The 14,421-nt window shown below is 48.9% G+C and overlaps 3 protein-coding genes across 9 annotated transcripts in view; 1 reads left to right on the top strand and 2 right to left on the bottom strand.

Annotated features, from left to right (window-relative positions):
* Window positions 1-994: 994 nt before the first annotated feature.
* Window positions 995-5,806, bottom strand: LOC120899751. Of its 4 annotated transcripts, none has more exons than XM_040305934.1 (7): window positions 5,249-5,806; window positions 4,569-4,964; window positions 4,424-4,505; window positions 3,209-4,353; window positions 2,009-3,142; window positions 1,787-1,925; window positions 995-1,672 (listed from the first exon to the last, which is right to left on the bottom strand). In XM_040305934.1, exons 2-7 carry the CDS (start codon window positions 4,938-4,940, stop codon window positions 1,575-1,577), a joined length of 2,970 nt encoding a protein of 989 aa, XP_040161868.1. In that variant the 5' UTR covers window positions 4,941-4,964; window positions 5,249-5,806; the 3' UTR covers window positions 995-1,574. The 4 variants fall into 4 exon arrangements, with proteins under 4 accessions (XP_040161868.1, XP_040161869.1, XP_040161870.1 ...); XM_040305935.1 differs by having other exon boundaries at window positions 2,009-3,160; window positions 3,233-4,353; XM_040305936.1 differs by having other exon boundaries at window positions 3,233-4,353.
* An 837-nt stretch (window positions 5,807-6,643) lies between these two features.
* Window positions 6,644-13,676, top strand: LOC120900013 (sorting nexin-8-like). 2 transcript variants are annotated; one of them, XM_040306484.1, is made up of 8 exons: window positions 6,644-6,974; window positions 7,138-8,050; window positions 11,290-11,387; window positions 11,466-11,557; window positions 12,052-12,597; window positions 12,658-12,796; window positions 12,865-13,035; window positions 13,142-13,676. In XM_040306484.1, exons 2-8 carry the CDS (start codon window positions 7,354-7,356, stop codon window positions 13,193-13,195), a joined length of 1,797 nt encoding a protein of 598 aa, XP_040162418.1. In that variant the 5' UTR covers window positions 6,644-6,974; window positions 7,138-7,353; the 3' UTR covers window positions 13,196-13,676. The 2 variants fall into 2 exon arrangements, with proteins under 2 accessions (XP_040162418.1, XP_040162417.1); XM_040306483.1 differs by having other exon boundaries at window positions 6,644-8,050.
* Window positions 13,554-14,421, bottom strand: part of LOC120900012 — a 27,014-nt gene continuing 26,146 nt past the window's right edge. For all 3 annotated transcript variants that reach the window (XM_040306480.1, XM_040306479.1, XM_040306481.1), the window contains exons 6-7: window positions 14,090-14,371; window positions 13,554-14,022 (exon numbers count right to left, since the gene is read on the bottom strand). The gene's annotated coding sequence lies outside the window, so the exon portion shown is untranslated. The remainder of the gene's footprint in view (window positions 14,023-14,089; window positions 14,372-14,421) is intronic.

Genomic DNA, 14,421 nt, shown 5'->3' with positions numbered 1-14,421 from the left:
CACCGTACCATATTGAATGCACTTGATTCTTTGTTGCTAGCCGGCCTAGATTGATATCGCCTCGGTTTTTGTGTCACAATCGTACTGTTCTTGGCAGCACTACACCCGTGCGCTAGTTTAGATGTTCTGCCGCACAATCCAATTCATATTTTCTATTGAATTTCGACTAATTGGTGAAAATAGCCTCAAACGTCACAGCTTGTCCTATCGATTACCTTTATGCTCTACCTTTGTCTTTGCAAAGGCGACTGAAACGGTACGAAAAACGATAAAATTGCACTCATCCCGGGTGCTCCACTGCAACTTATAAAGCAACTCTGGTGCAAGCTGTTCCTGCACCACCAAAAACAACGTCGTCGTCCGTGTATCCACGTCGCCAGTCAGTCAGTTTGCCACCGTGCTTGTTGTCGTCGTCACAAAGAAATGCGTTTGCAGCCTGGAAATGCCCGAAAGCGACACACAAATAATACCACACACACACGTCCGTCAAAGGTACCTTCGTCTGGAGCTCCGGGATTATCCAGCCCAACAGCCGCTCCGGGATGAACCGCAAATGCAAAACCGAACGATTTGGATGTTATGACTTTCTGCCTCTCTGCGCACCACCGCAAATTTGTTGGAAGATTGATTCTTCTCGAAATGACAAACGGCGATCGCCGCATAATGGTACGCCGATGCGGTGTGGCGGTCATGCGGCGGTGACCCTTTTGGAGAGGAATATTTATAAAATTGATGTAGAAAAATAAACTTTTGTTCTGTTAATTGTTGCATATTTTACAGCGTTCTCATATTGTTTTAGTATTCCTACTGGATTCCATTCGTTTGCCGCACCTCCGCTATGAAGCCGCTACTGTGAATATTCAAAATGACCGTTAACGATAGCGAGTGAGCTTTTCCAAAAGCAGCCCATCAATCCCAAAGTACAAACTCCATCGAAATTAAATCAATGCTAGAATAGTCTCAAAGCTGATAAAATTGAATGAAACCAGTTATATTTGATGTAATGTTAAGTTAAGTTGTAGTTATTTATTCGAACATCTACATTATCTGTGAAGCATTTGAAATTTTCAAACAAGCAAACGCGCACAGAGCTGTCTCCGCCTTTTTTGTGTGTATGTCTGCCGGTTTTTTTTTATCTTCCCCCTCTATTTCACCTCTCGTATCCTTAAGAAGAACAAACAAAATGCACTAATGTCAGTTGCAGAATCCTTACCGTCAATAGTTCTTTCCTACTTGCACAAAGTAAAGGAACGCTATCGAACCTATGCCTTATAGAATATCTTACAAGCGTACAAATAATTAATGAACCTACACTTATATCCATCCTGCATACGTGTTTGAACTGCTGAGAGACAGTAATGAATGATGCAATCTCGCCCATCAAACGGGCGAGAGGCCTACTAACAAGCTTAGGGTAGAGGCGGGCCTAAAGGACAATCAAAACGCGTGTCAAGGATAGAACGCGCACGACTAAACCCTCCCTATAAACGATGTACACTTGCCACTAACTTCGCTCCCGTTTGTGTGTTTGCTCTCTCTCTCTCTCTCTCTCTCTCTCTGTGCTTTTTTGCTTTTTAGTTGACCAGATTCAACGTTTGATACGTTTCATCGTTGACCTCGGTGACCATCAAGTTACCATCGGGAAGGAGCAGCACGACGCGTCTTGTACCGCCTGTGTATGGGAAGTGGTGTGAAGAGGGGGGATTGTGGTATATGTTTGGGTGTGATTAGTGCAATGCTGTGGCGCGCAGTAGGGTCGAATGAGTAACGGGGGGTCGCTTCTTACCTGGTGATGCTGGGTCAGCCTGTACCACCTCCGCCGTGATTTGATTGTCCTGCGAGTCCTCGGTCTGGATCGTCAGTTCCTGGTTGGTGTCGACCGACTGCTGGTACTGTGCCACCTGCTCCTCGGTCATCTCCTGGCCCTGAAAGCACAAAGATACAGCGTAGTAACGGGGTTCGTTACGTTCGAACGGTTTTGAAATGTCCGGTTAGTCAAATCACTCACCTCCTGCGGAACGGCAACCGCTTCCGAGACGGCCGCATCGAGCGTCAGCACGCCGCCAGTACCGGCCGCTCCTGCCGTGCCCTCCTCTTCGCCCTCGTGGGAAGTGACCAGCACGCAGCTCTGCTCTCCGTCCGCGCCCTGCGCAATCAGTATCGTCTGGCCCTCGGCATTCTTGCCCGCCACCTGGTACAGTGTGCCGTCTTCGCCCGCGACGATGATCGGCGAACCGTCCTCATTGGTCAGCAGCTGCTGCACCTGCGTGTCCGTTTGGTCGCCTCCGGCCGCCACCACCATCTGCTCGCCCGCAGCCGCACCGTCCGCGCCCGCCTCCGACGACGCAGCACCACCGGCACTGTCCGCCTTGGGCGTTACTTTCTTTTCCTCCGGTTCCGCTTCCGGGCTGGGGACGGGCGTCGGTTCACCTTCCGCCTGTGCCAGCACCTTGCCCGTCACCGGACAGAGCGTCATTGCGGGCGGTGGGCTGGGCGGCGCCACCGGCTGCTGCTGCTGCTGCTGCACATTCGCTGCCGAACCGTCGCCATGCGCCTCACTCTCCTCCTCCTCGCCGACCGTCGCCTTCTTGGCGCTGCCGCCCGCCGCGGTCGACGTCGTGATGACGCGCTTCATCACATGGACGCCCTGGCGGCGCAGGGCGTTCAGCTTCTGGTCGGACGAGGGGGCTCCCAGCGTGCGGGTCATCGTCGCGCTGCGCACCACGTTTCCGGGCGTACCGCTGCCGACCACCCGACTGCTGACGGGCAGTGGCTTTTGCTGCCCGGCGGAGATAACGCGCGGCGATGCGCCCACCACGCGCTGCTGGCCGAGTGCGGCCGAGGTCGTTACCTTGGGGACGGGTGTGCCGGGCTGCTTCGACACGCCAACCACCGTACCGACCGGGCGCTGCTGGTTGGCCGGCGAAAACGGCACCAGCTTGGGCGCCTTCCGGATCGTCTGCTTCACCAGCTGCTCCGTGCCGTCCACGTTCCGGCGGATGAAGCGTGTCGTCACGCCGGACGAGTCCGTCGTCGAGATGGGGGTCGAGATGGTCATCGGGCGGGATGCGAGCGTGGTCGTCGTGGCAGCCCCTGCTGCTGTGGCGGTCACCCCCGACGCCGCCGCCGTTTTCGGTGAGCTCTGTGGGGAAGAACCGGTCTGTTCGGTTTTGACCTTGAATATTCCGTGCACACCACCACCACCCACCTCCGACTTGGACAGGATCTTTACCTTGGCCGCCACGTCAGTGCCGCGCGGGGAGAGGCGCGTGACGACCGTGCTGCTGTTGCTGTTGACACCGCCGGTCGGTAGCAGCGGCACCTTTTTGCTTATCCCGCTTGCCACCCCGTCCTGGTGCGTCTTGATAATTACGACTTCCGCCGCATTGCCATCCTTACCGGCAGAGCCCACCGAGCCGGTTCCTCCGTTCACGGCCGTCTTAATAATACCGGAGGCGGTGCCCGAGCCGGACCCGGACAGTATCTTGACGTTTGCGCCCTGCGTGGCCTTCGCCAGCGTGTCGCTTGCCGTGCTCGGTTCGGTTTTCACCTTCTTCACAACACCGTCCAGTCCACCGTCGGCCCCATCCATGGTGCCATCGGTGTCACCGTCCTCGTGCTTGCGCTTGCCGCTCGCCATATCCTCGGAAGAATCGCCCGGCGACCGGTTCCCGGCTGTCCATTGCTTGACACGATCCATCGCGCTCGTCTTGGAGTTGCGCATGGGCCGCAGCTGATTGGCCGCTGCAGCCGACCCAGGCGACGTACTGGTGGTGGTGGTGGTGGCGGTGTTTACCGTCCCCGTGGTTGATGCGGTCGCCGACGCACCGGCCGGTTTGGCCGCACCGCCCTTCTCCTGCCGCTGCAGCTGCAAGGCCCGGGCTGCCGTGGCCGCTCGCTGCTCCTTCTGCTTCGCCAGCTGCACCTCGAAGTGCTCCAGGATGCTCTGGCAGGAGTGCAGATGGGTCAGCGGTTCCCACGTGTTCTGATCGTTGGTCATTCGCGCCCACTTCACCAGGTACTCGTGCATCTTGATGATGGGGCTGAACCGTTTCGCTAGAATCTTCTCCACCTCCTCCTCGGAGAATGCGCCCGACTTCGGGTGGGTGCGCGTGGCGTACGACCGCCTGGTGGGGGTGCCGGGCGTCGTAGTGACCGGGCCCGCCTTCACCACCGTACCGAGCTCGGGCTTCTTCATCGCTTGGGGCAGCTGTGCACCGACAACGATACGATTTTTCGTCTCAACCGGTGCGCCGCCAGCGCCGGCCGGTGTGTTTGGTTTAATGTCGCCCGGTTTGCGCACCGTTGGCGTGAAGCGGTTCGGTACTTGCGCACCCACTGCCGGAACTGTTTCTGCATGAGGGGGAAAACGGTGTGAAAATGCAATAAAGGGATCTTGTTTACCGTACTGATGTTCACTTACTCTTGTCTTGCCCTTCAACCGGTGGTTCGAGAATCGTTTTCGTGATCTTTACCGGCATTTCCTGCAAGCTGCCAGCTCCCGTCTAAAGGAGGGACGAAGGAAATGTAACATTATTCCATCTAAAATGTGCCATTTGAAAAACTACCTTCGAGAACGATTGGATCGTTTTGCCTGCCACGATCCACGTGTCGCGCACGGACTCCTCCAGCTTCACCCATGTCTGGTACAGCTTCCAGGAGTTGTTCTGGCCCGGATTTCTCTCCTCTCCGGCCGCCTGCCGCTGGGCCGACTTCCACAGCAGGAAGGCCCACACCTTGCCCTGTGCCTCGTCGCAGTTGTGCAGCGTCGAGCTGGTCGTTCGCTTGCAGTCGGGCTCATGCTCCTTGTGTTCGCGGAACAGCTCGATCAGATGAAAGACGGAGTGGCACCGGCCGCACACCAGCACGTCGGTGCAGGCAATTTCGGCCTGCGCCTTCTTTATCAGGTCCGGATACTTGCCTATATCGGACGGGTCCATTTCGGTTCCCTTTAGTGCCGGAATCTATTGCCGGAAAGGCGGGGAAAAGGGAAGATTAATTATAATTTACATTCCGTCCACAGCCAACGGTTTTTTTTTTGGTTGCCGGGGGTTGGGGGGTTGTTTGTTGTTGTTGCATGGGAGCTTGGATGCAGGTCAAGTTGTATAGAATAAAGCTGTCCAGCCCACCCCATCGTCGAAGGGGAGGGTTAACATCTAGCAACACACACACATCCCCATCCCGACAGCTGCAGCAGCAGTCGATGGTGCTTTTGCTCCGCTTGCACAGAGTTCACCGATTGTCTTACCTTGACAGAAAGTGGGACTACTCTGGAAAAGTTAATTTAAACCTTCTTTACCAGCACTACTAAATGGTCACTGCACGATGCTAGAACAAGCCCGCCCGTGCCTGCTCTATCTCTCTTTCGTTCACAGTGTTCCGATGGAATGCTTGCAAAAATAATTTTCACCAAGCGACGGTCGAAGCTCCAAGCGGAAGCCGTGTCGTGGAAATTCGGCGAACAATTTCTTTCTCACACACCACCACGTACGCGTTAGCCACCCGGAGCGGACCTTTCCGTGCCTCGATCGCACCGATATACCGCCAAAATACGCAGGGAAAACAGCCGGGAACAGTTTATGCTGTGCGGTCGCCTTTTTGCTTGCACGGTTCGCTTTGGTTCGTTCGCTAACTCTGTACCGCGTACAACGCTGGCCCAAGCGAACAGTGACGCCGCGACGTGGACAAATTTTCGCACCGTGATTGCTGGTGTTTGTTAAAATTATTTTGTAAACACTAGTGAGCTTGAGAATGTTTGCACTGTTATTTTCCTACAAAATGCAATTAAATTAGTTAAATATGAATTTATACAACGTTTTTTTAGAACTGTTTGTACGAGAAATGGTTTTAGTTTGAGTTGGTTCGTTCGCTCGCTTTGGTTCGTTCGGTAACAATGGACTGCGTACAAAGCCGACCCAAGCGAACAGTGGTCGCTCAACGAACCATGATTCTGACGTTGGCAGAAAAAGCCACAGGGTGTCAAATATTTAAATCCGATCGCTCGAGACGAACGACCGTTAAATTGGGAACGATCTGTAACGATTGATTTAGGTAAAATTGGACGTAAAACTGAGTATTTAATATGCTTATCTTTTATTTGTGGCTCAAATTATGTATGGTCCCTTTCTTTTAATTATAAATTAATCTCTTTAATCTTTAAGTAATAATTTATTAATATTTTCACCTAATTTAGCAAGAAAAATCGAAAGGATACAAAGTTTTTTGTTTCTGAGACGCTTCCTTTGATAAAACCATTTACTAATTCCTCGTTCACTGATGTTTTGATAACTTTGCACAATAATATCAATGGTAATCACTAAGAAGTGGAAAACTCCCTCTATTTTTCTACAATCAAGCTTAATTTGAAATTTCGTGTATGTTTTCGCGAAAAGATCTTCTAAAACACTCCAGGGGAACATTTCCTAAACACAGCAAGAGGATTTATTTATGCTTTCTACAGCTTTTTCCTCAACATTCATTCGATTCCGGTTTCATATTTACACACTCTGTAAGGGATGAGGCCGATTCTCTCACTCACCCTCCTTCGCTCTCGCTCTCACGCTCTCTCGCACTCTCTCGGTCTCACCCAAGCAAACGCCGCCTGCCGGTACCGAGAGCATCCGTTCGTTTTGGGGGATTGTTATTTACCGTGTGGCGCTTTCCGCGCGAGCAGGGGTTGATATTTTCTCGCGTCTCGTGCGCATCATCTGCCCGTCTCGCGTGTCTGTGCCCGTGCGTGTGTGTGATTTTTGTTGTATTGTATTGTTGCGAGATACCAGCCACCTTTGGCAGTGTGATTGTGATGCACCGAGAACGGCTGCCACAGTTCTAACAAGCAGAATCGGAACAATAATCGAAAAGGGAAAACCCTAAAATACCTCGTGCATCACATGTTCGCACAGTGAACCGACACGGAATAGGGGCGAGCTCTAGGGAAAGGGTTTGTTTTGCGCAAAAAAAAAAGCGCGCGCGTGGTACGTATCCGAGCAGCATCATTAGAGCAGCAAGGTGTGCGAAGGAAATAGGTGCAAACAATTGTGCTGTGTTGGTTGGTTGGTTGGTTGGCGACTGCGGAAGTGGTGGCGGCGTAGGAAAGTGGCTGGGGTGCATGCAATTAATTATTCACGGCCTATGCAGCTCCTTTCAGGTGGTCCGCTGTGACGTTGATGGTGGTGCGCTCTAAGTTCCCACGTGTGTGTGTGCGCTCCGTGCTGCTGTGAAATCCTGGGAATTTAGTGCTGTGAAAAAAGGGGTTTATTAAGGGAAGGAAATGTGATTATCATAAAAATTTAAGTGAGTGAGACGCAGCTCAGGATAAAAAAACCCAAAGCCAAGCAAATAGGACTAACAAACATGCCCGTCGTGGTCGAAGGAAGCTTTCAACAATCGACCGGAGCATCCTCTCGGGCAATGCCTTCCACCACACCCAGGGCGCTGTCACCAGACGCTTCCGAAGCTGCCTCAATTGCTATGATAGAAGTGTCAGGCTCATCGATAGCCGAAGGGCCAGCCCACAATCATCATCATCATCAGGACGATGCGTCGGACGCACTCGTCGGCGACAGCACGTTCATTAACGGATGCGCCACAGCGAACGGTGCGGACCTGCTCCATCCCTGGAACGGTACCGTACCCGACCTGTCGAGGTCTCCATCGGTGGGTGACACCTTCGTATCGGCGGCTGCCTCTTCCGACATGCCGTACCCATCGTCATTCGCCGACAGTACGACCGATTCCGACTCCGGCCCCGAGGAGGAGGAAGCCGACCTGCCAGTAGGCGCTGACCCGTTTGCGTACATCACAACCGCTACCATTACGCTCAGCTCCGGTGGCAATTCGGCCAGCATGTTTCCGGCCATGGTGGGACACGGTGCCACTGTCAATCTTCGGCCGTCGGGCACGAATGCACTTGCGGCACCGGTCGGAAGCGAAAGACTGCTGCAACGCTCGGGAACATTGGAGGGTCAGGATGGAGCATCACCATCATCGTCGTCGTCGTCGTCTTCCTCCTCGGGCAAAACGTCGATTTCCATGTCGATCGCATCGGTTGGTGAGTAATCAATAGGCGATAGATTTAATCAGTCACAAGCACTGACGGATGGATTCGATCCGTTGCCAAACAGTTGATTGTAATCTTGATTGGAAGATGACTACACACGGGGTTAGTAGGTCAGACGTGCTCTGCTGATGCTTCCGGCTTCTGATTGGCGTCAAAATGTGGCATTGCAGCTCGAAAAGGAAATCCCAACGTATCGCAATCTAAAGAAAAAAGTCAAAATCAATATTTTTATTTTCTGTTTGCCTTATCAAAGCGAATGTTTACAAGGGGAGATTTACTACAGTTTTCAGCAATTGGGTAAATATCCAAAAGCTCTGCAAACATTTGCACCTGTCCGCTCAATTGCCTCCCCTTTGCTGGGCTCTCTTTTTCATAAAAGAGAGAAAAAAGGAACGAGAGCTGATGACCAGATACGCCAGACACGACCGAGCACGGAGGTTTGGATTTTTGCGTATCAGACTGTCCGAGGTGTGAACACTTCATGCCGTCCAATAAATGGCACATGATCAGGTTTGTTTGCCGTGCTCATTTGTATGATCATGGCGTTGCTTTCACAAGTCATTTGAAACATTTAAAAAGTGTTTTGAGATCATAAAGAGGGTCGGAAAGGTACACGGAACCATCTAAAGACAGATAAAATGTTCCTTCTAGAACGGAGTTCGCTCTGTTTGCACATGTGCTTCTCTGCAAACAATCGATCATCTTGGTGCCGCTACAGTTGGGTTTCAAACCAAACAAATGTGTTCTTATAGTCCTCACACTCGACTCAACCGTACATCATACATCTCTTCCCATCGGATAAAAACTAATCGTAGCAAGAAACAAACTTCGCCACTTCCAGTAGATTTCAAACGCAAGCGAACGGTTAAGCAACCCTCCCCGTTTCGACCGTTACGTCACACGGCACACTTTCGGGTTCAGGTTGTCAACAACAACAGCCCCATGTCAGCCCCATACTCGCATGCTCAGATTCCCAACATTAACGATCTCCGCACATCATCTCCAGCAAAACAGCGCAAACAGGTTTTTGATTGGTGGCGGCGGTGGTGGCTTCGAATTCGGAAGTGTTTAGCATGCGCGACCGAAAAAGGCTTGCAGATCATAATTAGCATGCCGGACAGGTTTTCTTGCCAGCGGGAGACTTCTTTTGGGACCTTCGCTCACCTCTTTGGTCGACGAAGATGAGCGATGATCGAGGGATTAAAGCCGTGAGCGCGTTTTCAATCATCTTTGGCCGTGGAGTTTAAGGCTGCAAAAATACTGACCATTTTTTAGAGGAAAGATGGAGCCTGGTTAGGAATCATTAATTTTTGCCACCATGTTTGAGATGGATTTAAATCAGTATTTGAGAAGGATTCTGAATTGGAGTACTGTTCCCCTGATTGAATGATTTGCTAAAACAAAAACTCCTGCTTGAGATGTTTTAACACACAAGTTTCCATTCTATTCTTGCATGCCTGATTTCTCAACGCCAAAAACAAGCGGAAAATGATCGCCTATAGAATATTTAACGTGATTGTGCGATCAACCGTCCAAAGTCTGACTGAGTTTGGTGGTTGGTTGCGTCAATACACAAGGAGACATTTTTAACGGTTAAATAGCTTTAAAAATTCCCCCCCGCGCTGTGCACAGACACGCAATAATGAACTACGATAATTGTACCGGTGTGTTGTTATTGAGTATCACCTTGAAATACGAGCGAGTTTCAGGTGTAGAGTGGCGTGCCTTCTGGGCGGCAGCGCCTGTAGATCGTTTGCGGTCATGCAATATGCTTGGTGTTAACTTTTTGTTTTCGTCGGAACTCCAGATGTGATAAAAAAGGTACACTGAACACCATTGCGGTTATTGATGCATATGCAACCTTGGCTTTGTGTGACTTACAATGCAATTAACACAATGCACGGAAGCGCATGCAAAGTGTGTAGCGGGCAAGTAAATGTAGATGATGTGCTGAGTGGCTTTTAAACCGCTTTTATTTTGCTCTACACTTGCAGTAAATTTATTTCTAATCGAAATTGGTTTTTTTGTAAAAACCAACCAAAATTGGCGACCCCGAATTTTTGCCCATGCTGATAACATGTGCGATTGCTTTAAACCACACACTCCGCTGAATGTAGCGAGAGTTGCAGGAAGCTTGCCGCTCAGTGTCGTACCACCGGTCGCTTGACCGTGAGGTGAGGTCCCTGTTCATTTTGATAACCTTGAGCAGCGCCGAATGGCGCGAAGAAGGGGATCTGGATTTGCGCTGGTGGGCTGCATGGAGAGGGGGGGGGGGGGGGAGAGTGGGGAATTGTGCGTAAATTATGTGTAAGCGGCCAGAAATTGGATAATGTTTGCCGTTGTTGTTGTTCCGCTTTGTTATGCGTTGTCGTTTTGGTGGAAGAACGCGTTACAGTGTGTGACGAAGCGTTACTAAATCTGGGCTTAATAAAGTAAACCAAATTGAACTTGGTTGTTAAATATAGGAAATAAGTGTATTTTATAGAACGAACCATTTAAGTATCACTAAACACACCGTCCTCGTCAGCACTTGCAGAACGCCTAAAAGTATGCAATTCAATGGAACCAATTATTTTATACTAAATTATTTATACAGTTTATGCATTGGTTGGTAAGTTACGCGTTAAATGTTTGATTGTTTCCTATATATTCTTTATATGTCATTGTTTTTAATAAAAGTTTCTCAAAAACACTGTTTACCAATTTATCAATTTATTATTTTGATGATGAGGACAATTCAACAACAGACTGAAGCACTTTATTTAATTGCATACTTTTAGGCGCTCAGTTGGGCTGTGCATGCGGAATTGCTAATGTTTGCCAACTAAAAAAATGCAAAAACATTTTTAAAAATTGTATAAAAGTAAGAATGAACTTCCAAATGGAAAAGATCAAAATATCAATTATGACAAAAAATCATCAAAAGGCTTAGTTGGAAAACATCCACTAATTACCTTCAACTGGTTTGTGGACCCATTTATGGACGCACCGTTCTTATTGCACAGATTATCCACCATTTCTGTTGTTGTTTTACGGGATGTAATGCGTGTACGGGTCAACGATTGTATGGTTATAATAGGAATTGACACTGGACAGAGATGGATCAACTATCCAACAATACTACACTAATTGCAGGTGCACCTAATGGGCAATTACCTTTGTGACCGTAGCATTAGCTTGGTGTTCTGCGTTTGTTTTAACGTAACTTTAACTTCTTGTGCAACACACAGGCGATGACTCGACGGAACGGGAGCTGAACGAGTCGCCCGTTAGCGTGCTGATTGTGCCGGAGAAAAAAGGACTCTTCCTCAAGCACTCGGAGTATGAGGTAAGAAGGGCAGCGCACGATCACCTGTGTACCAAAAGCGACCCCAAAGTGTGTATGTCTTGTTCCTTTTTTTTACAGATCAAGCTGAAGGGCATCGAGAAGACGGTCCGCCGCCGGTACAAAGATTTCGTCACACTCCATCGCTATCTGGCGGAGAAGTATCCATATCGGTAAGTAGCCGTCCGGGGAAGGTCGACGGGGTCTGCGGGGACAGTGTGCTGCAGGCGGCAAGGTCTCCCGATTCGCACGTGTGTACGTGTGGTTGCGATCGATCACGTACAGGGTGGTGACGGGCTCAAACTGGCATCTTTTCGGGCTAATGATCGTGCATACGCTCGTGCACGTTCTATGTAGCGGTGCGAATGATTGTTGGAAATAATACCATTCTGGATGTTGTAGGCTGGTATAATTACTCATCACTTTAACCATTGCTAATGGGTTATAACAACCAACACGGTACGTTTATTACCAGCGAATCATTGTGAAGGTTAAAGCGCTAGAGGAATTGAAATATTCGCCTTGGATTTAATCATTCTAATGGGAAATGTAAAACCTGTTGTGTATGTACAATTCAACAAGCTGTGAAGAAAATGAGGTTCTCTAAATGGTTCCATAATTTTGATGCCTACAAAAACATGTACTTATCCCGCCTTCGTGTGTTTAGACTCCTTCCAGCACTGCCACCGAAGCAGCTGATGCTGGACTCGCTCCTGGAAGAACGGCGGCGCGGTTTGCAGACCTGGCTGATCATCGTGTCGCTCCACCCGGTACTGGGCAGCTCCCCAATCGTAAGCACCTTCCTGCGCGACACCACCAACGACCACCAGTACCGGCTGCGCGTGACGTACGAGAAGCAGATGGACGAACTGGTACGGCTACGGCCGGACGCAACTCTGCCGGAGGTAGACCTGGACACACTGGCCGAATCGCGTACCCGTCTGCACCGTGTGCAGTGCAGCATGGGACGGTTGAAGCAACTGTTCGATCGACGCCTGGGCCATAACCGACGTCAAACAGGCGAGTGTGCCGAAATCGAACGCATTCTGCAGAGTCCCGATCTGCGCGACGCATTCAACGAGGACGCAACGTTCGAGGATCTGTCCGCGAGTGAGCGGCTGATTGCGAAGCAGGTTGAGCGCTATGTGCAGGTGCAGCAGCGTGCCGTTACCGAACGGTTGGACGTACTGCTGGAGGTGTTGCATGCGCACAGGTAGGAGCGATCTTTGCATTTCGGTTCAACAAGACACTCACAGTTTCTTCTCTCCCGTAGTCAACTATGCGAACGGATCGAAAAAAGCATCGTAGCTGATCAGCAGAGAACGCTGACAGGGAAGTCTCCGGGAGCTAATGCAGGAAGCAGTCGAGTGAAAGTCAAAGCTCATGCGATGAATCAAACCGGTACTATGGCGGTAGGTGATTTTACTCAACAAACAGATAAACAATGGGCTCAACTGCTAAATATGCACCCCCTTTTCAGCAACAAAATGAAGCGAATGGTTCCGCGTTCGAAGCAACTCAACTCGCGCGTCGTTCTGCGTTTGCGTTCAGCTGTGCCCAGGCGGAAACGCTGCTGGCGGAGCGCTATCTGCAGTCGTTGCCTTCGATACTACTGTCCTACGCGCACGAGGAGCAACAGCACCATCAGAAGGTAACGCTTGCACTCAGTAGTGTCGATCACAGTCGATCGGCGGCCTGCCTCGCCCCCAGCCCTACTAACCGTTGGAAATGTTTCGTAAATCTTTCTTTCACTCCAGATGTCGAAGATATGGCATCGGTTAGTGGTCAGCGAGTCTAGCCGGCTCGACTAAACAGCCACCAAGGGCTTGCGTGAGGAGATCGTGAAAATGAGTACAGGAAATGGCAGGGAAAGGCAATCAATTAGTACGGGAAATGTTTGTTAGGAGGTTGCTGAATTTCGATTAGTGATACGTAGAGTATACAGTGTTATAAAAGAGTAGTGTCATCAGATGGTAGCGTGCGTATGAACTTTGATAAGAATATAATTTAGATAATTCAAATGGAATGGCTTCTTTCTTAGGAACCTAAGATTCACTTGAGTTTTTGTTCATATTCTCAAATTAAACTACTGTTAAATACGTAATAAAATTGTAAATCATAAAAAGGTTTTCAATTGTACGATTGATTAAGAATTGCAACACCATCAAATATGATTTTAATGATCTAAATTTATTACCTCTATGTTAATTAACAAATAATAGCATAAGATTTTTGTAGTGTAATGGCGTTGGTATAAAAAAAAAACATCAATAAACAAATCTGATTATCGAATGACTTGCTCCGGAAACATGATTAAGTGTTAAATTTGCAAAGAAACTTTAAATACGATGCTAAAACTAATCCTAACTAACTATCCTATTATATAGCTACTCTCCAACCTTCTGAATGGTAATCGTAGAACTTATAACCTTTTCACACTCAGATAATTGCTTTTTTAAGGCATTTCTTTTCGAAACTGATCGTTAGCCATTAGAACAAAGCACAAAAGCTTTGTCAACAAGTTGTGTAATTTGTTTTTTAACTTCTTTGAACCCAGACATCAGTGTTGATCAGCGTAGACCAGCGATCGGCTAGCAAGCCGCATGCAGCTCTTTGATTTCGGCCTTTTTTGCAAAGTCTGAAAGAGGAATCCAAATGTTAATTATCAACCAAATAGCAACCAATTTGAAATGCTTATTAAGTACCAATGAATAAAACCAATTCATATGCTTCCACGCGTTGGATCCGCATTTAAATACAAGTAAAGTACAACTAGAGTACAAGTAAAAAACTGTCTGCCAGAAATCCACTGTAGTAGTTATTGGACAGTTTATGAATATAACACCAATCCACTCCAAGCCAACGTCCTTCAGGTATAAACTCCAATAGAAGATTTAATTCATTTAGAGCGCAGAGTAGATTAGACTCGATTGCGGCCGGTTCAGTCTATTGTGTGCATTGAATAAGATGTTCCAATTACATTAAGGCTGAAAGTAGTAAAAACAATGGATATGAATTAATAAATCAACAACTTAAG

Source organism: Anopheles arabiensis, chromosome 3 (assembly GCF_016920715.1).
Source record: "Anopheles arabiensis isolate DONGOLA chromosome 3, AaraD3, whole genome shotgun sequence".
Taxonomy (NCBI): Eukaryota; Metazoa; Arthropoda; class Insecta; order Diptera; family Culicidae; genus Anopheles; species Anopheles arabiensis.
Note: the sequence above shows the minus strand (reverse complement) of the source record. Positions and strands in the feature narration are given on the sequence as shown.

Coding starts and splice junctions, on each gene's coding strand:
- LOC120899751 (XM_040305933.1), bottom strand. CDS start 4,940: ATGGACCCGTCCGATATAGGCAAGTATCCGGACCTGATAAAGAAGGCG. Junction 4,506..4,568: donor CGATCCAATCGTTCTCGAAG/GTAGTTTTTCAA, acceptor TCCCTCCTTTAG/ACGGGAGCTGGCAGCTTGCA. Junction 1,926..2,008: donor CGGTTGCCGTTCCGCAGGAG/GTGAGTGATTTG, acceptor TTGTGCTTTCAG/GGCCAGGAGATGACCGAGGA.
- LOC120900013 (XM_040306484.1), top strand. CDS start 7,354: ATGCCCGTCGTGGTCGAAGGAAGCTTTCAACAATCGACCGGAGCATCC. Junction 8,051..11,289: donor CATGTCGATCGCATCGGTTG/GTGAGTAATCAA, acceptor TGCAACACACAG/GCGATGACTCGACGGAACGG. Junction 11,388..11,465: donor TCAAGCACTCGGAGTATGAG/GTAAGAAGGGCA, acceptor TTTTTTTTACAG/ATCAAGCTGAAGGGCATCGA.